At 38.3% G+C, this 25,028-nt stretch overlaps 1 protein-coding gene across 1 annotated transcript in view; it reads left to right on the plus strand.

Moving 5' to 3' along the window:
- LOC106876853 (beta-1,4-galactosyltransferase 7) overlaps nucleotides 1–25,028 on the plus strand; it is a 63,800-nt gene that overhangs the window by 27,023 nt on the left and 11,749 nt on the right. The window contains exons 2-4 of the mRNA XM_014925583.2: nucleotides 17,523–17,926; nucleotides 19,923–20,148; nucleotides 22,080–22,163. Coding sequence (XP_014781069.1) covers nucleotides 17,592–17,926; nucleotides 19,923–20,148; nucleotides 22,080–22,163 — 645 coding nt within the window. The 5' untranslated portion in view covers nucleotides 17,523–17,591. The remainder of the gene's footprint in view (nucleotides 1–17,522; nucleotides 17,927–19,922; nucleotides 20,149–22,079; nucleotides 22,164–25,028) is intronic.

Raw genomic sequence — 25,028 nt, forward strand, 5'->3', positions numbered from 1 at the left:
TATATATATATATATATATATATATATATATATATATATATATGACGGGTTTCTTTCAGTTTCTGTCTACCAAATCCACTCACAAGGCTTTTGTTAGCCTGAGGCTATAGTAGAAGACACTTGCCCAAGGTGCCATGCAGTGAGGATGAACCCAGGACCATGCAGTTGGTAAGCAAGCTACTTACCGGAACCATGTGGTTATGACAACTTTTTTCAGTTTGTCTATCAAATCCACTCATAAGACTTTGGTTGAGGCTATAGTAGAAGACACTTGTCCAAGGTGCCATGCAGTGGGATTGAACCTAGAACCATGGGAAGTAAGCTTCTTACCACATAGCAATACCTGCACCTACATATGTAGTTGAGAACAGATTAGGCAATGTAGTAGTCCCTGATATACATGAGGACAAGGTTTGTTTCTTTTTCTTTTCTTAACTAGTTTCATTTGTTGGGCTATAAGCCATACTGTACCTCTACTTTCAAAGGTTTTTGCCTGTCATATACACACCTCAGTACTTATTCCAGTCTGATATTTGTTTTTCCAATGTTTATTTATCATATTCATTACATGTTTAAGTTATCTTCTGGTGTAAAGAGATGCAACTCAATGCACTGTTGTATATTGCGGTAAACAAACACATACACACACCCACACACACAACCTGAAGCTAAGATCAGAGGCCATTTTAGAAGACACTTGCATAGTTCTGTACTATGGGATTGAACTAAGAATCATATGTTTGTGAAGTGATCTTAACCACTCAGCTATTCTTGAACTAGTTTGTTCCAAGCTGGAAATCCTTAACCACTGGTCTGCAAGATTGGGGCTGACCAGAAGCTAAACAATATTAATGAAGCCTCTATGTGGTCTTATATGATAAAACATCCAAATCTTACTCAAGCCACACTTTTGTCTTAAAAGAGGTTAAAATGCATTGGAAAGTGTAGTAGTCCATCATATTCAAAAGATGGAATATATACAGCTAGAATTCCTTGTCTGCTCAAACGGTAACTAATTTGGACCTAAGCAACAGCAATAATAACATGACAACCATCATCATCATCATTTAATGTCTGTTGTTCATGCTGGCATGGGTTGGATAGTTGACCAGGGCTGGTAATCTGAGGGGCTGCATCAGACTCCAGTTTGATTTGACAGACTGTAATGGGTGCTTTTCATGCCACTAGCACGGGTGCCAGTTGAGTGACACCAGTATCTGCCATGATTATGATTTTATTGTAAGATTTGATCTCAGAACTGTGTGGTCTGTTGTTGAACATCTTAATTTCACAGATATTGTAAGGAACTAATTGACCAGTTTCTAATAATGTTGTTGAGTATTAGAAACAAATTATAAAATATTTACCATTTCCATTAACCCCAATCTTGAATATTGTCTTCAAGATTATATTATACACAATGTGTCCCTTTTCTGAAGAAGGCAGTGTGTGATGTTAGATTTGGTTGCTATTTTAAGCAAGTGAAGTCACCACATAGAGGCTTTCTTTGATTTATAGGGAACTCTATAACTCAGTAATAAAAGTGGTGAATATTTTATAAACTTGCAAGTACTTATGAAAGAAGTGAGTAAATTTGAGTCCAGCAATGCAAACTAATGGGACACGTATGCATTTTGCCCACTCAAATGCTTTTCATCAGTAGTTTGATGGGGTCAGAATTGACTTGGGGTCAAAAATACCTATAATAACAACAAGCAGATTTCATATGCTGACGAATTTCTAGGATGAATTTCTAGAAGTTAAATTCAACTTTAACAAAATTTCAACTCAGAAAGCTGAAAGATGAAAACAAATATTGCCTGCCATCTTTAGTAGTCAGTAGTCCAATTTATAAACCACAATGCCATTATGAGTTTTAACTCTTTTGTTACCATATTTCCATTGGTATATGCCACTTTTGTTTCAATTAATTTTTTAAATAATTTGAAATTTAGTAACATAACTTTCATTATTAAACTGATGTTTACAACATAAATGGACAAGAAATTTTGATGTAAGGTTTTAATTTAATAGGAAGTTTGTACTACAGAACCAGAGGCAGTCTCTGGTGGTTTAGAATCAAAAATGTTAAATCATGTTAATGATATTTTTGGCTTCTTAAAGTGACATAGAAAACCATATTTATTGGAGAAAGACAAATAAGATTTCTTGTTATCTTTGCATTTCTTGAGTGGCATAAATTAAGTGAAATGGCATCAGCTGGGAATTGAAACTGAACCATGAATTTGGCTCACAGCTTGAACTGTTGTTTCTGGATCTTATAAATAGCTGAAGAAATGGCTATGATAGTACAAATATTGTAATTGTAATAAAGTTTATTTCACATCATCATAATGAGAGAAGTGTTTTTTTTAAACCCTAGGTTAGCCCTGATTATGTAGATGTGTGATCAAAATCATCCCAATTTTGAATATTCTGTCTTTTTTTCAAAATTATATTATACATAATGTGTTCCTTTTCTGAAGACGGCAATGTGTGATGCCAAATTTGGCTGCTATTTTAAGCAAGTGAAGTCATCACATAAAGGCTTCCTCTGAGTTAAAAGCACTCTGTAACTCAGTTAATGGAAATGGTGAAGCATTAGAAGTGTGGGCAGTATTTCAGTTGTCCTTTAACATCCTGAGTTGAAATCCTGCTAAAATTGATTTTAACTTTTAATCTTTCTGGAGATTCATTAAAATATTAAATGTATTTGTTATTATTGTACATCCCTGGGTCATCTCCCTTCCAACAGACTTATGATCAAGCATTCTACGCATACCATCCCATCCTGTTCTTAGATAATCTATCTAGAGCTGCATTATCTAATGTGTCTAATGTGTTTTATCTTCTTGAGTCCTCAGTCAAATCGTCCAACCCATGCTAGCATGGAAAGCGGACGTTAAATGATGATGATGATGATGATGATGATGATGATGATTAGGGATGGTTGTCTGGTTAAAAAGTTCTCTTTGCAATCATGTGGTTTCAGGTTCAGTCACACTTTGGGCAGGTGTCTTCTATTATAGCCCTAGGTTTACCAATGCCACCTGAGTGAATTTAGTAGACAGAAACTGTGTGGAATCCTACTGCATATATGTGTGTGTGTGTGTGTGTGTGTGTGTGTGTGTGTGTATACAGGGTGCAGTGAATGTATTGTCTAAATTATGCAAAAATGAAAATAACACTGACATCTCATTTTAACAGATATATTTACCAAAATTACATAAAAATATCTTGAAATACTAAAGAGTAAATTTATTCAATAAAATAGCCATTGGCTTCAACCACAGCCTCCAGATGACTTCGGAATCTCCTGCAACTTTTCTGGCTGGTTTCCTTGTTTGAGTTGGTGAATGCTGCCATAATCCTTGCCTTCAGTTTATCTTTGGTGTTACAACGAGTTTTGTCGGTCTCTTGTTCAACTGCGCCCCCACACAATAATCAATGGGGTTGCAGTTTGAGAAGTTAGCTGACCAGATGTTAACGATGATGTGGTCACAGAAATTGTCTGTCAGCCATGACTGGGTTTTCCTGCTTGTGTGGCATGGTGCAGAGTCCTGTTGTCAGACATAGGGTCTTCAGTAGCTACCCTCTTCACGCAGGACAGCACTACCTCCTCCAGGCATTTGATGTAGGCCTTCGTGTTGAGTCTGAGGCCATGTGGGAAGATGAATGGAAGCATAACATCACCATCACTAGTGATCACTCCAAACACCATGATGTTGACTGGATGTTTGATTTTTATCACTCTTGGTACATGTCCTCAGATTGCACTGTCTTCACTCTGAAGTGTTTATATTGGAGCTTCTGGCACGAATGCCAAGCAGTACAGCGTGTCATCTCCAAATTTTTGGCAGAGTGAATTGTGTCATGGTGCTGTTTTTCTCACAGACAGTGCCCAACTGACCCTACTATACTATGTTGTCGACAACATCAAAAACAAACAATGTGCATGCGTGAAATTAAAAATATAAAATGGCGACAATTTACCCATCGCACTGTGTATATGTGTGTGTGTGTATGTATTTCTTTGTATTTGTCACCCTTTGATGACAACCATTGTTGGTTTGTTTGTGTCTCTGTAACCTAGTTGTCCAGCGAAAGCGACTGATAGAACAAGCACCAGTCTTAAAAAACAAGTTTCCACAATCAATTTGTCAAACTGAACCCTTCGAAATGGTGTTTCAGCATGGCTGCAGTCCAATGACTGAAATAAGTAAGAAATCTAAGATGAAATAAGTAAGCAGCAAGTCAAAATTCAAAGAAGACAGGCTTGTGGAAAGGAATTTGGTTGCAGGTTGGGCGACTTTATGGCACACATTAAAATTCAGAGGAGTGGAAACTGGTGTCATAACAGCTGGAATCAAATTGGGTCTTTGATGTATTTCCTTTTTCTCTTTCAAATTTTCAGCCTCTCACATTTCTCCTAAACAACATACTGGGTGGACTTGAATGGGTTAAATATTGAAAAAGCATGAAATTAGACAGTCCTAGAAAAGAAAAAAACAATTACATGAGCATTGGGAAGTAAAGAATTAGTGATACATATATATATATATATATATATATATATATATATATATACACACACACACAGGCACACACACACATAAATGAAGTATTTTATCTCATTGTTTTAAAATATAAATGGTTTAATGTAGATGTGAAAATAGTTAAATATTTTATAAATTGTTTCTAATGTGGCAGGAAAGAGGAAATCATAAATTACATTAGGCTGGGCATTTTTGTATAGTGTTCAAATGACCTTTTGTATTGTATCATTCATTATCATCATCATCATCATCATCATTACTATCACTGCCCTCAGCACCATGACCACCACCACCACCATCATCACCATCATCATCAATGCCATTACCACTGCTGTCTTTTCCCACTCGTTCTCCTTCTTGTCATTATCGTTGTTGTTGTTGTTTTACGATGTTGTCTTTGTCATCATCTTTATCACCGTTGTCATCAGTACTGTCATTGTCATCATAATCATTATCATCATTGTTATCATTGTAATCATCATAATCATCGTTATTGCCAGACTCATCGTTGTCATCGTCAGAATGATCATTATCATCGTTGTCATCATCATCACGACCACAATCGCTTTTCCCATTGGCTGTTGCCACCACTACCCCCCCCCCACTATCATTCTTCTTAATAATAACTCAACCAGGGCTACTAAGACCACCATCAGGAGCAGTACTTGTGCAATTACTATTGCCACAACAATCACCACCTCTGCACATTCCTTCCATAACCACTGTTATTGATACCAAAGCCATAATGACCATACTATTCCTGCTTCCTCTGAATTTACCTCCATCACTACCCATCACCACCATCATTGTTGCTACTATATTTCCACAACTATCATTGCCCCATACAGTGGAGGCGCAACGGCCCAGTGGTTAGGGCAGCGAACTCGCGGTCATAGGATCGCGGTTTCGATTCCCAGACTGGGCGTTGTGAGTGTTTATTGAGTGATAACACCTAGAGCTCCACAAGGCTCTGGCAGGGGATGGTGGTGAACCCTGCTGTATTCTTTCACCACAACTTTCTCTCACTCTTACTTCCTGTTTCTGTTGTATCTATAATTCAAAGGGTCAGCCTTGTTACACTGTGTCACGATGAATATCCCCAAGAACTACGTTAAGGGTACACGTGTCTGTGGAGTGCTCGGCCACTTGCATGTTAATTTCACGAGCAGGCTGTTCCGTTGATCGGATCAACTGGAACCCTCGACGTCGTAAGCGACGGAGTGCCAACACACACACACACACACACACATTGCCCCATATAACCCCTCAGTCATTCCTTCATTCATTTACTCTTCTCCCATGGCATTGACCCCTTTCTTGGGTATCACTCCATTGGTGTCCTAACTTAAATGAGGTCTCTTACCTCATCCTCTCTCTTTCTCTAGACATGTTTCATTGGTTTCTGGTTTCCCAATGTATGCATATGGTTGATACCAGTACCCTGTCTTGCTTCATGGTTGTGTATCCAGCAACCTCTTCCAGTGTGTCCTTCTCTTTTCAAGATGGTGGACAGTAATTTGAAGGAGATTTGGCTACAGTTTCTACCAGGTTTTGCAACTGTGCAGAAGTTCTCTTGTTGGCTCCCGTGTTTACTTGGAGAGTTGTGTCGTGGTGTCGTTGTTTTTGTTCTTCTGATGACTGTTGAGGCTATTGTTTAACCTCATGTCAGAACTATGATTAAAGGCGTTCTAAGGATGACCACCCTGTTGCTTTTAAGAACTAGACCACTACTGTGTCACTTCCGCAAAAAAAAAAAAAAAAAAAAAAAGAAAAAAAAGAAAAGCCGTTAGTAAACAGTTTATAGCATAGACTCCATCTAAGAAGATCTGAAGAAGGAATTGTATTCCGAAATATCATCGGACTATAGATAACTAAATTACAACAAGTATATAGTCCATTTTTTGTATTATAGTGCATTGTTGTACCATTCAAAACTTTTTACTCTTTACAAACAATACACAACGTTTCAAGCGAACTACAATACTCTCTAATGTCTTCTTCCTTCAAGATAACATTGTGTGTACGTGTGTGTGTGTTATTTGAGGGAGATTTAGTTACTGTTTTTAGCCTTTGTAGTCCTCCTACAGATGCAGTAGTTCTCAACCAAGGTCCGCATGATCCTTGGGGCTCCATATAAGATTTAGTTGTTAAAAATTCTGTGCAATAAATTGGTTTTATTTCTACAGTACACAAAATAATTTGACATTCTTTTTATACAATTCCTAATAATATTTAATGAAAATGCAATAAGAATTTTTTTTAAACACCAAATGGCTCTGGAGGTCCAGTAGAATTAAATAAGAACCAAAGGGGTCCAGAACTATTGAGTATAGCAGGGGTCAATATCATCGTTTCCATTCTTGTTGATCCTGTTGCCAGATTTTATCATTGCTGTTATTCTTGTTGCTACTGTTGCTGCCTTTATTCTATTTGTTGTTACGGTTTTTTTTCTTCCATTTCTATTGCAGTGTAATTGCATTCTAATATTTGATACTCTAAACCAACATCTGGTTTTCATTGCAAGATGTGATTTTTTTCTCTGTATATGAGTGTTTATTTACACAAAATACTTTTGGGAACATGTAGGGCAAGTTAACTGCAGTGGTGCTTTATAGTATTAGTTTGGTTGGATTTGACGGTAACAGTGTAGGATATTGTCAAATTGTACTTGTAGAGTGTTTGACACAATATATATGTTGGGTAGCAAAATTTGCTGTTTTATTTGCAATGTGTGGAAACGTGAGATATTTCGTGTTTGTTTTTTAAGCCTCGCTGTTAAGGATATTGAGTATGGTGGGTCTGTGTTTGTGTGGATTTTAATGCCTTTTTTTTTAAAACCTCAGTCAGACTAGATGGACTATATATATGTTCAGTCACCAATTAAGTGGGCAAGTATTGGCAACATTTAAAAAACTTGTTCCTTGGCAATCATCATCACAATCATCACCATTACCATCATATCATTATCCTCATCATCATCATTAATCACCCATCATAATCTTCATTGCTGTCATCGTCATCGTCATTGTTAGTATTGGCATCATCATCAGTATCATCATCATCATTGTTATTGTTATCATGAGAATCACTGCCATTATTGCCATCAGTATCATCATCATCATCAATACCATCAATGTCCTCATCATCAGTGTTATCAAGATCATCATCATCATCATCAGTATCTCCATTGTTATCATTGTCTACATGCTGATAGAAAAATGGGGATGACTTCAGTGAGATTTGGAATGTAGAGGAATGCAACTAGATACTGTAAACATAAAATGATGTTAATGGTGACACATTTAATAAGTATACACTCACCACTATAATAATAATAATTATAATAATAATAATCATCATCATCATTGTTTAACGACTGCTTTCCATGCTAGCATGGGTTGGACGGTTTGACTGAGGACTGGCAAGCCAGGAGGCTGCACCAGGCTCCAATCTGATCTGGCAAGGTTTCTACAGCTGGATGCCCTTCCTAATGCCAACCACTCCGAGAGTGTAGTGGGTGCTTTTTACATGGGGTAACTGGCATCGACTACGTTTTGATGGTGTTTTTTACATGCCACCGGCACGGGAGCCAGTTAGGGGGAATTGGCATTGACCACGTTCGATGGTGTTTTTTACATGCCACCGGCACGGGAGCCAGTTAGGGGGAGTTGGCATTGACCACGTTCGGATGGTGTTTTTTACATGCCACCGGCACGGGAGCTACTCAGGGGGAACTGGCAATAATAATAATAATAATACTTTTATTTATCACAAATGTGATGAATGAGATGTTACAAAATGTGTAGGAGTTTTACATTGAAATTGAATGTTTACACTTTCATTTTTGAAGGGGAGGATACAAAATTCATAATGCCCCTGCAACAGAACAAATAATCCAGAGCCTGCATTGTATTGACTATTAAGAGTAAGAACTCTCTTCCAGCTGTCATTTTTTAATCCTCCAGATGTATAGTGAGAATAGGTTCATTCACTTGAACCATTTTTGCTAGCGCCACCCAATTTTCAGTATGTTTGCAAGGGGGTAAAACCTCTCTCTTTACCCTTATTGGGACTCTGCATCATAATAATCCTTTGTACTGTAGGTTCAAGGCCTGAAATTTTTGAAGGTGGGGGCTGGTTGATTACTTTGATCTTAATGTACAGCTAGTTCTTGTTTTATTGACCCTGAGAGAATGAAAGACAAAGTCAACCATAGCAGAATTTGAACACAGAACCTAAAGACAGATGAAATGTCGCTAAGCAATTTGTCCAGTGTGCTTATGGCTCTGCAAGCTCACAGGCTTAATAATAATAATAATAATAATAATAATAATAATAATAATATGCCCTGATGCAGTACCAGACAGTGGCTCTCATGGCTTCTCATCTTAACTGATTGGAAGTGTTATCATGTACTTTGTTTTGTCTTAGTATAAAAGATGGGCTATAGCAAATATTCTGCTCAGTACCACAAATTTGCTTGTCAGTTGTTTGACCCTAACCAGTTCAGCGGCTGGCAATATGTGCATCTTTGATCATGAGCAGAAGTAGTTGGGGAACATCATAGCTATGTGTTGAGAGGAATTCTTTGAAGTTTGGATAATTCACCTCTGAAATCATGGGTGTTTTGTCCAGCATCCTTAAACAACCCTTATTCTAGGACCTTTTCAGAAGGATGGGCTAATCGACTAGAAGAAAATTCTAACTGGGCCTCACCTGCAAGGTCATGCACTGTTTATCTTGATATGAGATCACTATGTCGTGCACATATGGTTGTAATGCATGTACCGGGATTCGAACTCACAACCTTGCAATCGTAAGCTTGACGCTCTAACCACTGAGCCATGCGCCTTCACTAATAATAATAATAATCATAATAGTGCTCTCTTATTTTGCCACAAAATATTTCAAGGAGTATAGTAATATTAATGAATAACAATACTTGACTGTTACCTCCTTTATTGATGCCAGAAAGTTGAAGGCAAAGTTGCTCTCAGCAGGATTTGAACTCTGACTGTGAAGAGACATTAATAAATAAATGTCATTGACCCCACTTTATTATTTGTTCTTATGTGCTGACTTAGTCTGTGCACTTTTAAAACCTTGTTGTTTTATTTTTAATTTTAATCTCTTCTCTTTCCTGTGCTTACTTGCCCCTTTACCCTCATTCTCACCCCATACCTCCCTTATGTCTTTCTTGTCTCTGGTAAAACAATTTAAGAAAAATAAAATAACACAAACAGTAAAAAAAAAAAGAACATATACGGCGGCAGTAATTTCATCTTCATCATAATCAGCAACATTTTTTGACACAAAAATAAAACAGTAATAATATCTAGTAATGTAACAACGATAGTAACAGCAATTTCATAATTGTTACCACCACCACCACCAAAACCACCACCACCTCCACCAGGAGCAATAATAAGTGCAATTCTATCTTTTACATAGATAATTTGTGACCTCATCTCACCTTGTCTGAAATTGGACATGTCTGTTTTAGTTCTTAGCATCACTTCCAAATAAGATTCCCAGACATATGAGCAGTTTTAATGTGATGGCATAGAAAAAAATAAACAAACAAAACTTCCTCTCATTCTCTTTTTTTGCACACACACACACACAGTGTTCTGTCAAGTCTTTTTTTGCTTCTATCCCTCCCCCTACTCTTCAGTAAATACATCTGGATTGAGGAAGCAATTGTTTATTATTTGGCGTGAGTTCTTTGGTTAGTTTAAATAACTGTCATGTTTATATATATATATGTGTGTGTGTGTGTGTATAAGGGGTTGGCATTAAGAAGGGTATCCAGCTGTAAAAAGCATGTCAAACAGTTGAGCCTGGTGCAGTCCTCTGGTTTGCAAGCTCCTGTCAAGCCATCCAACATGGAAAATGGACATTAAATGATGAGGAGGATATATATATATATATATATATATATAATCATCATCATCATCATCATCATCATCATCATCATCATCATTTAACGTCTATTGTCTATACTGGCATGGGTTGGACAGTTTGATGAGGGCTAGCGAGCTGGAAGGCTGCAGCAGACTCCAGTCTAATTTGGTATGGTTTCTATGGCTGGATGCCCTTCTTAATGCCAACCATTCTGAGAGTGTAATGGGTGCTTTTATCTGGCACGGGTGCCATTTGCATGACACCAGTATCTGTTGTGACTGTAATTTTACTTGGCTTGATGGGTCTTCTTCTCAAGGATGACATAATGCCAAAGGTCTTGGTCATTGTCTCTGTCAGGCCCAACACTTGAAAGGAGCTTTTCACATGCCACCCGCATCAGCCACTTTGCTTTTTACGTGCCATGACTATGATTTAATTTGGATTGATGGGTCTTCTCAAGCACATCATATCTACAAAAGTCTCAGTCACTAGTCATTGCCTCTGTGAGGCCCAAAGTTCGAAGACCATGCTTTACCACCTTGTCCCATGTCTTCCTAGGCCTACCTCTACCACAGGTTCCCTCGACAGTTAGAGATTGGCACTTCTTTACGCAACTGTCCTCGTCCATACACATCACATGACCATATCAGTGCAGTTGTCTCTCTTGCACACCACATCTGATGCCCAACTTTTCTCTCAAGATGCTTACACTTTGTTGAATATGCACATCCAGCGAAGCATACTGGCTTCATTTCTTTCAAGCCTACGTATGTCCTCGGCTGTCACACCCCATGTTTCACTGCCTTGTAGCATAGCTGTTCACACACAAGCATCGTACGATCTGCCTTTCACTCTGAGGAAGAGGCCCTTTGTTGCCAGCAGAGGTAGGAGCTCTGTAAACTTTGCCCAGCCTAATCTTATTCTCACAGCTATGTTGATGTGTTGTGTTCTTTATTTCACATTGCTCCAGTTCATTCATCTGTAGAAATGAGTTGTGACATCACTGTTGCCAAGCTGTGTTGGCCTTTGCCTTTCTCTTGGATAACATTGGTGGTGTGGAGAAGGGAGGCTGGTATGCATGGGTGTCTGCTGGTCTTCTATAAACAACCTTCTATAAACAATCAGACTCATGCCTTGGATGGTAACTTCCTAGGTGCAATCCCATGGTCATTCATGACTGAAGGGTTTTTTTTTTAGAGCTCATATATAGAGCTGCACATCTGTGGATTGTAGTTATTTGTTTGAATTGCCATAGATTTTTATTGATCATCTATGAGACTGCACATCTATATAGATAACATGTATATGTATTCACTGAAGGGGTGTGGTCCAATGGTTAGGGTGTTGGGTTCATGAGCATAAGCTTGTGGGTTCAGTTCATTGATGAGATAGCACATTGTGTCCTTGAGCTTGGCACTTCATTTCATGTTGCTCCTGTCCGCTCAGCTGAAAATAAATATCAGCTTGGTGGTGGTGCAACCATTTCTCCTTCCTGCTGACACTTCTTCAATGTTCCGTTAAGAGATGGGTGGGAAGTGGAGCAAGAGGTTGTTTTGGCCTTCGTGCTGGTGGCACGTAAAAGCACCCACTACACTCTCAGAGTGGTTGGCGTTAGGAAGGGCATCCAGCTGTAGAAAATCTGCCAAATCAGATTGGAGCCTGGTGTAACCATCTGGTTCACCAGTACTCAGTCAAATCGTCCAACCCATGCTAGCATGGAAAGCGGACGTTAAACGATGCTGATGCTGATGCTGCTGCTGCTGCTGCTGCTGCTGCTGCTGATGATGATAATTACAAAATTACATGAAACAGTTAGCAAAAACATACATTCAGTTCATACTCTCTTGCAAGAAACTTCTGCGGACAAACACATGATATCAGAAAGAGAACCATCAGAAAGGGATCTAGTGTCATGAAACCTAAGTTTAGGAAAAACCCTTTAGAGTTAATCATACGAGGCAGACAAGAAATAAAAATGTCTTCTCGTTTTGGAAGTGGACCAGTGTATCTTGGATGATCTGGTACTCATTCCTCCATGGCTAGCAGAAATGAATTTATGCAGAATTAGTTGTGTTGCTTAACCCTTTAGCATTCAGATTACTATATCAAAAGTAATACTTATTTATTCACATTGTCTTCAATTAACCATGCATTATCATGTAGCTTTGAGGTTTTGATGATGCAATTGTTTGTTTTTAGAATGATATTTTAGGGTGTTTAAGAAGCCTGATTCAGTTTTTGGGCCTAAAGGGTTAATAGTGAAATGTATTTGAAATCAAGAACTTTAAAAGGATAATTCAGCACTATTACAGATGGCTATGTGGCAAGAAGTTTGCTGCACTATCATGTGGTTTTCTGTTTGATCTCAATGTATGGCATGTTGAGTGAATGCCATTCTCAGGGTACCCCACTATGCCACATTTCCAGGTCAACCTGAATCTTGAGAGAAAAATTCAGCAAATGGAAGAGCCTGATGGTGGAATTAACCCCCCCCCCACTGGTCCTTGAGTTCTGTTAGCAGAATTCACTCTGTTATATACATTCAGATCAGCTCTCTGATCAGAAGATAACTTCTCTTTCCTCCTAGTAGTCTCATAGACCCTGAAAAGGTCATAGATGTTGTCCTTTCTCTTCTGGCTCAGCTATACAAAAGTGTTTTCACACATTCATACACATAATTTATTATATGTATATTTCTTACATATTCACTCGCATGAAAATAGCAGAAATGGGATGTTGAAATATTCATATCTTTTCAAAGAGCATTAACAGTACATGTGAAAGGAAGTAATTCTAAATGGGAATCGGATCCATGCTAAAGAAGCCATTACTGGTGTCTATAAAGCTGCCTGCCCTCATTTACAGCACCTACCACCTTCATTCTGTTTGATAGTGAGGTTTAGTAATGCATTATTAGGTTTACTACTTGAAAGATGTTTAGTCAATGTTCACTGGACAATTTGTACTTATCACTCATGTTTACATGAGTGTTGAGACAAATTTAAACCATTTCCAGTCTGACTCAGTTTCTGAGCCAAGACAACCTCATAGTCTCCCTTTTGAGGTCAATTAAATAAGTACCAGTTGAGAACTAGAGTCAATGTAATCATCTAGTCCGTTCCTCCAAAATTTCAGCTCTTGAGCCTATAACAAAGGAATATTTCTACATGTAAGACATCAAACTGGCAGCATCATTAGAGTCTTGGAAAAATTACTTCTTAGTATTTGTTTTGACTCTTTATGTTGTGAGTTCAAATTCTATTGAGGGCAAATCCTACTGTTCTGAGTTCAAATCCTACTGAAAAAGAACACATTGGATAATGTAGTTTGATGTAGACTTATTCATATTTAGAAAGCAGGATGGTTAAGGCTTGAATATTTTTTATGTTTACTCAGTCAGGGCTGTACAACAACCCGGGGTCTCCGTCTGACCATCAGCAGTATTAGTATTTTAAAACTTCAATAAATCTTGATCTTGAAATAGAAAATTACAATTCAAAAACTGAAATAATGAATACGCTTATTTTTCTGTCTCTCAATGTGGTGGCATTCCCCACTCTTATTATTCAATAACAATAATTTAGGTAAATAAGAGAGCATGATGAAACCATCACTTAAAAAGGAGCAGTTGTCTCCCTTGAAGGTTGATGGGTTGGTTTTGTTTGAGTTATTTCTTGGCAATGTATAGTTTCATTACAACTGTTTTATTTATTTCCCTAAACCTAGACTATTCAAAGTGGTTCTGCATTTATCAAGGTCCACCCAAAGTACACACTAAAAAAAGAGAAATCTCTGTCTTCTACTACAGCCATAGGCCAACCAAAGCCCTGTGAGTGAATTTAGTAGACGGAAACTGAAAGAAGACTATTGTGTGTATATATATATAGATATATATATATAATCTGTGTTTCTTTGTGTCTGTCCCTGTCCCTGCACCACCACTTGGCAACTGGTGTTGGTGTGTTTATGTCCCCATAACTTAGTGATTTGGCAAAAGAGACCAGTAGAATAAATACCAGATTTAACAAAAAAATAAGTACTGAGATTAGTTCATACAACCAAAAATTCTTGAAGACGGTACCCCAGCACGGCCACAATCTAATGACTAAAATTTGTAAAAGAATAAAAAAAATATCTGCCCTGTATCTTTTAGCTGTTGTGTGTATGTGTTCCTAACGGCACCAAAACAAATTCTTTTTCAGTAGAAATGTCTGTTAACCTAACTTGCTGTTATTGGAACTGATTCTGTATATACTGGCACTTAACATAACATTAACTTGCAAAAGGAATTTCTTAATTAATCTTGAAAGTCTTAAAGTATAAAGTAACCTTTTACATTAAGTAAGCTATCTCCATTTGTATACTGCATATGTTCAGCACACACACACACATGTACCATATATGATTTCCATGATTAATAACTTTTGCAGGAAATAAATTGCTGTTATTACCGTTGCAAAGCAAATGGATTAGTAGAATTATAAGAATTAGGCTAAACATTCTGCATTCAAATCTTGTCTAGTTTTGCTTTTATCAATCATCTTTTCATGGAAGACAAAATAAAGTACCATTGAAGAACTGGTGCCCATATAATTGAATGTACTTCTCCCTTGAATTTCAGACCTTGTTTCTATGTTAGAAATATTTAAGGTTAGTGATTTGGCAAAATCTTCAGAGCATTTGTGATAATGTCTTGCAGTATATATTCTGAGTTTTAAATCCTACCAAGGTTGACTTTGCCTTTTATCCTTGTGGGCTCAATAGAATAAGTACCAGTTGAACACTGGCATTGATGTAATCAACTTAGCCCCCCCCCCCCAAAAAAAAAATTGCTGGCCATGTGGCAAAGTTTGAAACTTGTTGTTGTTATTGATATCATTAAAGTGGCGAGCTGGCAGAATTGTTAATGCACCAGACAAAATGCTTAGCGACATTTCGTCTGTCTTTACATTCTGAGTTCAAATTCTGCTGAGGTCAACTTTGAGGCTGAGTTCTTTTCAGGTGTTAGGCCTCATGGAGGCAAAGTGTCTGAGTTCCTTTCGGGTATTGGGCCTCATGGAGGCAAAGTGTCTGAGTTCCTTTCAGGCATTGGGCCTCATGAAGACAAAGTGGTTGAGTTCCTTTCACAGAGGCAATGACCAATACCTTTGACATTATGTTGTGCTTGAGAAGAAGACCCATCAAGCTGAGCAAAATCTCAGTCGTGGCAGATACCGGTGTCATGCAAATGGCACCCATGCCAGTGGCATGTAAAAGCACTCATTACACTCTTGGAGTGGTTATTGTTAGGAAGGGCATCCAACTGTAGAAAACCATGCCAAATCACACTGGATTCTGGTGCAGCCTTCCAGCTTACCAGCCTTGGTTAAACCATCCAACCCATGCCAGCATGGACAATGGATGTTAAATGATGATGAGGATGTTATTATTTCTACATGTAAGACAGTGAGCAGGCAATATAGTTGGCACACTGGATAAAATGCTTAGCAGATTTTGTCTGGTTTTTGGTTCTGTGTTCAAATTCTTCTGAGGCTAACTTCGTCTTCCATCCTTTTGGGGTCAATGAAATAAGTACCAGTTGAGTACTGGGATCAATGTAATCAACTAGCCCCTTCCTCCCAAATTTCAGGCCTTCTATCTCATAGAAAGGATTATTTCTTCATGTAAGGCAGCAATCTGGCAACATCATTATTCTTGGAAAAATACTTCTTAATATTTGTTTTGACTCCTTATGTTCTGAGTTCGAATCCTACTAAAGTCAACCTTACCTTTCATCCTGAAGTTGATAAGGTAAAGTACCAGTCACATACTGTGTTCAATGGCATTAATCAACCGTCTCCCTTCAAAATTGTTGGCTGTGTGCCTAAACCAGAAGTCATCATTATTTCTTCATGTTCATATATACAATGTAGTTATTGTTGGTAAAATGGAAGTAATCTTTCTCTTCAGTAGGTTTTTAAGACTGCAATTAGAATGTAGTTTACTTAGAATATTATCTGTGTCAAGAAATATAGATATGATGCATGTCTATTTGTCAGTTAGAATGGAAGCATTTTAGGAACTCAGCCAAATGTTGTTATTACTCTTCTCTTCATTTCCTTTCCTCATATTTTTTTAGATCCCTTATCTTAGTTCTGAATACTTATTAATCTGTTTGAATTCCCTGTTAGTTAAAAATTGTGGTCTGCAAACGTAATTAATGTTAATTAATGTTTTTTTTCTTTCTTTTTTCTTAGTCATCAACTGTAAGGAAAAAAAAAATATTTATGTAGATAGTCATCGCACCTTCTGAGTTATAAGATGTAGCCTATTCGGATGTTCAAGTGACATAGAACTTTTGCTTGGTTTCTTTTCAAGTAGCAGTCAGAGACTGGAATTGATGTAATCAGTTGTACCCTCTCTAAATTAGGCTGCCTTGTATGCCAAACTTGGAAATTATTATTAGCGAGCTTGCAGAATCGTTACTTCATCTGACAAAATGCTTAGTGGCATTTCATCTGGCTCTTTACACTGTGTGTTCAAATTCTGCCTAAGTCAGCTTTGTCTTTTATCCCTCTAGAGTCAATAAAATCAAGACATGCTCAACTGGTTAAGGTCAAACAACTGACAAGCAAAGCTGTGATATTGAGCAGAATATTTGCTGTAGCCCATCTTTTATACCAAGACAAAACAAGGTACATGGTAACACTTTCAATCAGTTAAGATCAGAAGCTATGAGAGTCACTGTCTGGTACTGCATCAGGGCACTTATCGTCATCGTCATCGTCGCCCCCCCTCCCCCCCACATGCTCTCTCTCTCAGTGGGCTTCCTCAAAGTTTTGTCTACCAAATTCACCCACAAGACATTGGTGGGCCTGAGGTTATAGTAGAGGACACTTTCCGAAGGTGCCACACAATGGAACTGAACCTGAAACCACATGTGGTTTCAAAGCAAACTTCTTAACCACACAGCCATGCCTGAACCAATGTTCGAAACAACTATTGTTATTAAAAAAAATATATATATATATATTTATCTGTTCTATTTATTTATCTGTTTTTCTTATTTGTATTCTTTGACAGATTGCCACTTCATGCAGATGCACACCAGCCCAGCAAGAGAAGGAAAAAGAACTTTGCCAATCTTAGCCAATGTTATGTTTTGGAAAATTAAGACGGAGTCACATTTGGAAATTCTTTTTAATTTGCCTTGTCGTGACACTTGGGATTTCCTTCTGCTTAAACCTTAGTCCTCTCCAGGATGGATACCACGACTGTCCATGTAATCCATCCCCATATGGAAATGAAAACAAAAATACCATTAGGAATTTTTCCAAGCAAACTGCTTACCATAAACTGGCCATTATTGTTCCATTTCGGGACCGGTTTGAGGAATTATTGGACTTTGTTCCCTATATGGGTCACTACCTGAACTTGCAGAAAGTCAATCATAAGATATTTGTTATTAACCAAGTAGACAACTTCAGGTAAGACATGCTTATGTCATTATTCAGTTTTATTTCAAGATTTCTTGCCAATAGAGAAAGAACCGGTTTCTAACCTAGATCCAAGTCTCCTTCATTGGAATCTCAGCAACATCGACAGGGTATTTTTGCATGTATTTGTGTATATGTATAGTATTTGGAGTCAGTGCATATACAGATTTGTTTGTCTGTCTGTCTGTCTGAACGAATGACTTGGAACTGCATTTGGTAGTGGGGCTCTGGTTTGAGAGTTACAGGGTTTTGAGGAGTGTGGAACTATCTCTTAGCCACTGTTGTTCATTGTTCTACTTTGGCCTGGAGTAGCAGCACCTGACAGGGGTCTGCTGAGGGTTAACAAGCATATAACATTCCATCTGAGTGCAGGGATGCAGGAATTTCCTTGGTTAACATCAGGGCATGCAATAAAACTAATGGAAGTGAGGGACCCCTAGCTGTTGTCACAGCAATCTTCTAGAAAAGGGACACTCTGACATAAAACCTGCAGTTTCACATGATTACTGGTCATCTTGTTTCAGCCTGTCACTAGGTACTAATCGCAGAGGCTCACAGAAAATGGTACATATGTTGTACAAGCGTTAGTCATCATATGTACAGATGTCCCTTTGTGGTGACCTTGTTTGTCATCTCATCTACTGAAAGTCCTACGGTAACAGAACAGTGGTGGTGTGTGCAGACTTTACCTGTTGGAACTGCACAGTTAGTTACAACTTTCATCTGTCACCTAGGCTTGAAACCATACAGATCTGCAATGAGACTGAGTAGTCATCTGAGAGATCATGGATGAAAAATCAGAAATGCCATTGACAAAGAGGAAGCACAAGGAGACGGCAGTCATCAGTGAAGATGGAACAATCACCACGTGTGTATGGGTGTGTTTATGAATGTGTGTGTTGAATCATTTGTTTTACATCCGTTTATCTATGCAGGTATGTGTTTGGCAGATATTTATATGAGGCAATATTTTAAGGTTGGATGCTCCTCTTGTTGTTAACGCTTACCTGTTTTTCAATCCAGGTAGTTTTATTCCACTATACTTCGATAGTACCGGGCTAGTGGGTGTTTTGTTCACAAAGAATATAAACATGGCATCACTGCTTATTTGCTCAGATGGTTTCATGCAAAGAAGAAGAAATGATGATATTTACACATACATATGCGCGCGCGCGCACGCACACAGAGACACACACACACACACACACGGCAAACAACTATACAGCCCCATTTAATAATTCCACTCATAAGGCGTGTGTGTGTGTGTGTGAGAGCACTCCTGTCTTGAAATCATATGATGGTTGTAAGCAAGCATCACTATCATGCAGGCAGTGTCCCCTGTTACAAGTCTTTCATGAAAACATGTCTGGGCTTGGAGAAATATTACCTTATATGGAAACAGGTGAGATGCCCTTCCTGTAGCCAACAGGAAGGGCGTCCCGCCATAGAAAATCTGTCTCAACATATTCTGTCCAACCCTAAAATGATGATATATAATCACATACTGAGTGTTTAGCTTACTCTTTACTCTTTTACTCTTTTACTTGTTTCAGTCTTTTGACTGTGGCCATGTTGGAGCACCGCCTTTAGTCGAGCAAATCGACCCCAGGACTTATTCTTTAGAAGCCTAGTACTTATTCTATTGGTCAATTTTGCCGAACCGCTAAGTTACGGGGACATAAATACACCAGCATCGGTTGTCAAGCGATGTTGGGGGGACAAACACAGACACACAAACACATACACACATGCATATATATATATACATATCTACGATGGGCTTCTTTCAGTTTCCGTCTACCAAATCCACTCACAAGGCTTTGGTCGGCCCGAGGCTATAGTAGAAGACACTTGCCCAAGATGCCACGCAGTGGGACTGAACCCGGGACCATGTGGTTGGTAAGCAAGCTACTTACCACACAGCCGTTTTTTTTCTGTGTTAAAATTCTGTATTTCACTCTTCACTTTATCTACTTCACTTATCCAGGTTCAACCGTGCAGCGCTGATTAATGTGGGTTACTTAGAATCAAAGAGTGAGTGTGACTATCTGGCTATGCACGATGTTGATCTGTTGCCTCTCAACCCTAACCTCAGTTATGCTTACCCATCGAAAGGACCTTTCCATGTTGCCGCACCTAATTTACATCCACGTTACCATTATCCAAAGTTTGTTGGAGGCATCCTCCTATTGACTTGTGATGATTTCCAGAAGGTAAGAGCTGATTTTTCCCCCCTTTTCTTTGTTACTTTGTTTCTTTGTTTCTTTGTTTCTTTCTCTCTTTCTCTCTTTATCTCTTTCTTCCTTCCTTCCTTCCTTCCTTCCTTCCTTCCTTCCTTTCTTTCTTTCTTTCTTTCTTTCTTTTATTATTAAATTATTTGTACTTGTGCCACTCAAAAAGCATTGGTGCTAGCACCACTTAAAAAGCACTGGTGCTTGTACTACTTAAACAGCACTGGTGCTTGTGCCTCTTAAAAAGCATCCAGTACACTATGTGGAGTGGTTGGTATTCGGAAGGGCACCCAGCCATAGAAGTCATGCTAGAACAGATAATGGACCATGGTATGGCCCCTGGCCTTACAAGCTCCTGTCAAACTGTTCAGTCCATGCCAGCTTGGAAAATAGATGTTAAAGGAAGACAATGATGTCCTCTAAGTTAGTCCTTCTTCATGGAAGGTCAATTAAATTCTTCATAGATAAACTGTTGTTGAAACAATACATGCAGACTTGGTTGTGTGGTTAAGAAGTTCAATTTGTAGTCTTTGTTTTAGGTTTGCTTACACAGTTGAGTGTTTTATACCATACCTATATGAGGGCATGTGACTCAGTGGTTAATGTATTCAGTTCATGATTGTAAGGTTGTAAGTTCAGTTCCTGGTATCACGTTGTGTCCTTGTGCAAGACATTTAATGTCATGTTGCTCCAATTCGCTCAGCTGGCAAAAATGTGTAGTACCTATATTTCAAAGGGCCAGCCTTGTCATACTCTGTGTCAAGCCGAATCTCCTTGAGAACTATGTTAAGGGTATGTGTGTCTGTGGAGTGTTCAGCCACTTGTACGTTAATTTCATGAGTAGGTAGTTCTGTTGATCGGATCAAGTGGTACCCTCGTCGTCATAACCAACCGAGTGCCAGCTTCATCTCAAGGAAGCACCACTACACTACACCCCAACTAAACAATGAATGACACTCAACTACAGCTTTTACAGCCACTCTAAATGCTAAGTCTCACTATCACTGACGATCTCCTCTGGTGAAAACATATCCTTAGCATTGTTATAACAGGATTACAAAGATTGGCTTTTCTCTTCAGATCAGAAAATATTTCAGCCTCTAACAGTTGCTGATATTCTACAAGGCTTAAGTGAACTCCATAATGAAGTATTGCTCCTACATCTGTGACGCTATCCCCCACGCCACAGAGAGAGAAAGAGAGAGAGAGAATCAAAGAGTTATGACCCTACTGTTTTATTTTATTCGTTTTCCTTTGCCAAATATATAGATATGAAATTGTTCAAATAAATTTCATTAGCTTCCTGGTAGTATTGTTTTTGATATAGAAAATTTAAGATATAACAAATTTTGATATTGGTGTTTGAATATGATTTTTGAACATTAAATAAATATTTAATCCCATTTGTATTTGAACATGAAATCTGTGATAGTATTTGGTTTGTTATATATTCTATGTCCCCTAATTTGTTTTAAATAAGCTCTTATTCTAAAAAAGTACTTTTTAAAAAATATTTTAATATCTTAAAAAAAAATTTAGCTTATATGACAACTGATCTAATGCAAGGGACACTATTTCACGATATTTCTCATGAGTTATCTCCCTGATAAACTTTTTTTTGTCAAATCATTATATTTCTGTAATTTTAAAAGGTAAAAGTTTAAACCAGGAATATTGTTATTCTGCTATTGAAGATTTCTGAATAGATTTGTCCTCACGATAGTCTACTTCTTAGCCAATGTAAGCTCATTAATTAAGTTTTAATTTCCGAGGATGTACAATAGATTACTCCATACATAGTTAATATGGTTTTAAAAATTTCTTGGCTTATTTTCCACTAATGTCTACACTGTATGCTAAGTGGCTTATTTGTTAAGCTATCACTATTTTGTCAATATTTTGTTTCATTCTAGACTCGTGGTTTGTCCAACAGATATTGGGGCTGGGGACAAGAAGACGATGAGTTCTATGTTAGGATGAGAAAAGCTGGATTAAATGTAAGTTGAATTTAAAAATTTTTGCTTGTTTCTTTTTAAAACATATTTTATTGTATATCATTTTCTGCATGAGTATTCAACTCATTGGTTAGCGTATTAACTGAGTATTGAAATAGTATTTACAATAACAAAAAAAAAAAGGGTAGAGAACCCCCTTTGGTCATGAGTGACTAGTATTCCACCTAGAAAGTTATCCTCTGAGGCACAAGTCTGGACAAAGTTGTTTCTGGAAGACCAACAGTCGCCCATATATACCAACCTTCCCTCTCCATGCCATTGATGTTATCCAAAGAAGCGGCAAAAGCCGATACAACTTAGCACCAGTGATGTTGCAACTCATTTCTACAGCTGAGTGAACTGGAGCAATGTGAAATAGAATTCCTTGCTCAAGAACACAACACACAGCCCAGTCTGGGAATTGAATATTTAGATTTTAACTTCTTTTAATCCATTATCTGAGAGTGTAGCTGCTAGAATAAGAATAGCCTAGGCAAAGTTCAGAGAGCTCCTACCTCTGCAGGTGACAAAGTAAAAGGTAGACTGTATTACACATGTGTACGAACTGCCATGTATATGGCAGTAAAACATGGGCCATGACTGCTGAGGACATGCGTAAACTTGCAAAGGATGAAGCTAGTATGATCTGCTGGATGTGTAATGTCAGTGTGCATACACAACAGTGTAAGCACCCTGAGAGAAAAGTAGGATTTAAGAAGCATCAGATGTGGTGTGCAAGAGAGACAACTGCGCTGGTATGCTCATGTGTTGTGAATGGATGAGGACAGCTGTGTGAAAAAGTGTCACACTCTAGCAGTAGAGGGAACTTGTGGAAGAGGTAAACCCAGGAAGACCTGGGATGAGGTAGTAAAGCACGACCATCGAACATTGGGCCTCAAGGAGGCGATGACAAGTAACCAAGACTTTTAGAGTTATGCTGTGCTTGAGAAGACCCGACAAGCCAAGTGTAACTGTAACTGTGGCCTATGCCAGTGCAGCATAACTGACCCACTTGAGAGTACTCTTCAATCATTGAGCAGTAAACTGCACTTGCGAAGACCTGTTGAGTCAAGTGAAGTCATTGTCGTGGCCGATGCCAGTACCGCCTGATTGGCTTCCGTGCCGGTGGTATGTAAAAGCACCATTCGAGCGTGGTTTATACCAGTGCTGGCTGACTGGTCCCGTGCCAGTGGCATGTAAAAAGCACCATTCGAGCATGATCGTTGCCAGTGCTGCCTGACTGACTCCTGTGCCGGTGGTACATAAAAAGCTCTATTCAAGCGTGGTCGATGCCAGTACTGCCTGACTGGCCCTCATGCTGGAGGCATATAAAAAGCATCCTCTACACTCTTGGAGTGGTTGGCGTTAGGAAGGCCATCCAGCTGTAGAAACTTTGCCAGATCAGATTGGAGCCTTGTGCAGCCTTCTGGCTTGCCAACCTGCAGTCAAACTGTTCAACCCATGCCATCATGGAAAGCGGACGTTAAACGACAATGATGATGATGATCATCCTTGACCATGTAGAGCTTTGATCAAATGTTCCATTTGTGACCATCCTGTCATTTTGTTTGTATATTTATAACTTCTTTGAAGGAGGAAAGGCAAGTGTCCATGACTTTTGAATACTCTCTGGATCTGGTAAACTGATATATGAGAAAAGAATTCAAGAGAAGAAAGGATTGACTGGAATGGTTATAATATTTTCTATTAGAGGTAGAAGGCCTGAAATTTTGTGGGAGGGAGCTACTCAACTACACTGACCCTAGTGCTTAGTTATATCTGGCACACTAATAAAGGTGTGTATAACAATCTTGAAAGAATTTGAACTCAGAATGTAAAGGTGGCAAAATGCAGCTAATCATTTTTTTCTTGCATGCTGATGATTCTGCTAGCTTGCCATTTTGATGTTACAGTTATAGTAAGGCCTAAACATGGCCCAAATTGTCTCCTGCACTTGCTGAAATAATGAGGACAATATTAGTTGGAGACTGATATCATATCCCACCCCCATCAATCAAATCAGCCACTGTTCTGCAGCTGGTTAAAGGCACATTCTCCTTTTCAGCATTGGATCCCTGTTCTCTAATTTTTTGGTCAAATCTACCCAATTTTTTCTTTATCTGTCTCAGTCTCTTTTGTGGAATCCAGTCTTTCATTGTTTTTGTTTACCTCTGGTTACTTGTCTTTAAGATGTGCTTAACCTAACTCTATTTCAAGGATTTTGTAACATCTGAAATAACTACATAATATATATGAATGCACACATGTCTGTGGAGTGCTCAGCCACTTGCACGTTAATTTTACGAGCAGGCTGTTCCGGTGATCTTATCAACTGGAACCCTTGACGTGGTAAGCGACAGAGTGCTAACCAATATGAATACAAAATTAAGAGGAATGACCACTATATGAATATATAGTTATAGTTGAAAAGGGGTTAAGAATCCATACAAATCAAAGGTTCTTGGTTAAAAGTAAAAGTGGAAACCACATGGAAGTATGTTGGAAATTCGTTTTACTTTTTTTTTCTTTAATGGGACAGGATAAGTATGTTTATATTTGTTACATTGACTTTTATAAAATATTACCAGTTTCAATCTGTATGCCTTATCTTATCAAATAAGAATTCAAAGTCTAGAATTAGGAAATAATTAAAAATTAGAAATTAAAACAGTTCTTTTATTCTGTGCATAGTTAGGCACAAGCATGTGATAAGAAGTTTACTTCCCGGCCACATGGTTCTGGATTAACTCCCATTGTGTGGCACCTGAGTCAAGTAATTTCTACTTTAGCCTCGGGCTGACCAAAGCATTGTGAGTGCATTTGGTAGACGGAAACTGAATGAAGCCCGTCGTATATATATATATATAT

This window comes from Octopus bimaculoides, chromosome 2 (genome assembly GCF_001194135.2).
Source record: "Octopus bimaculoides isolate UCB-OBI-ISO-001 chromosome 2, ASM119413v2, whole genome shotgun sequence".
In the NCBI taxonomy this organism is placed as follows: domain Eukaryota; kingdom Metazoa; phylum Mollusca; class Cephalopoda; order Octopoda; family Octopodidae; genus Octopus; species Octopus bimaculoides.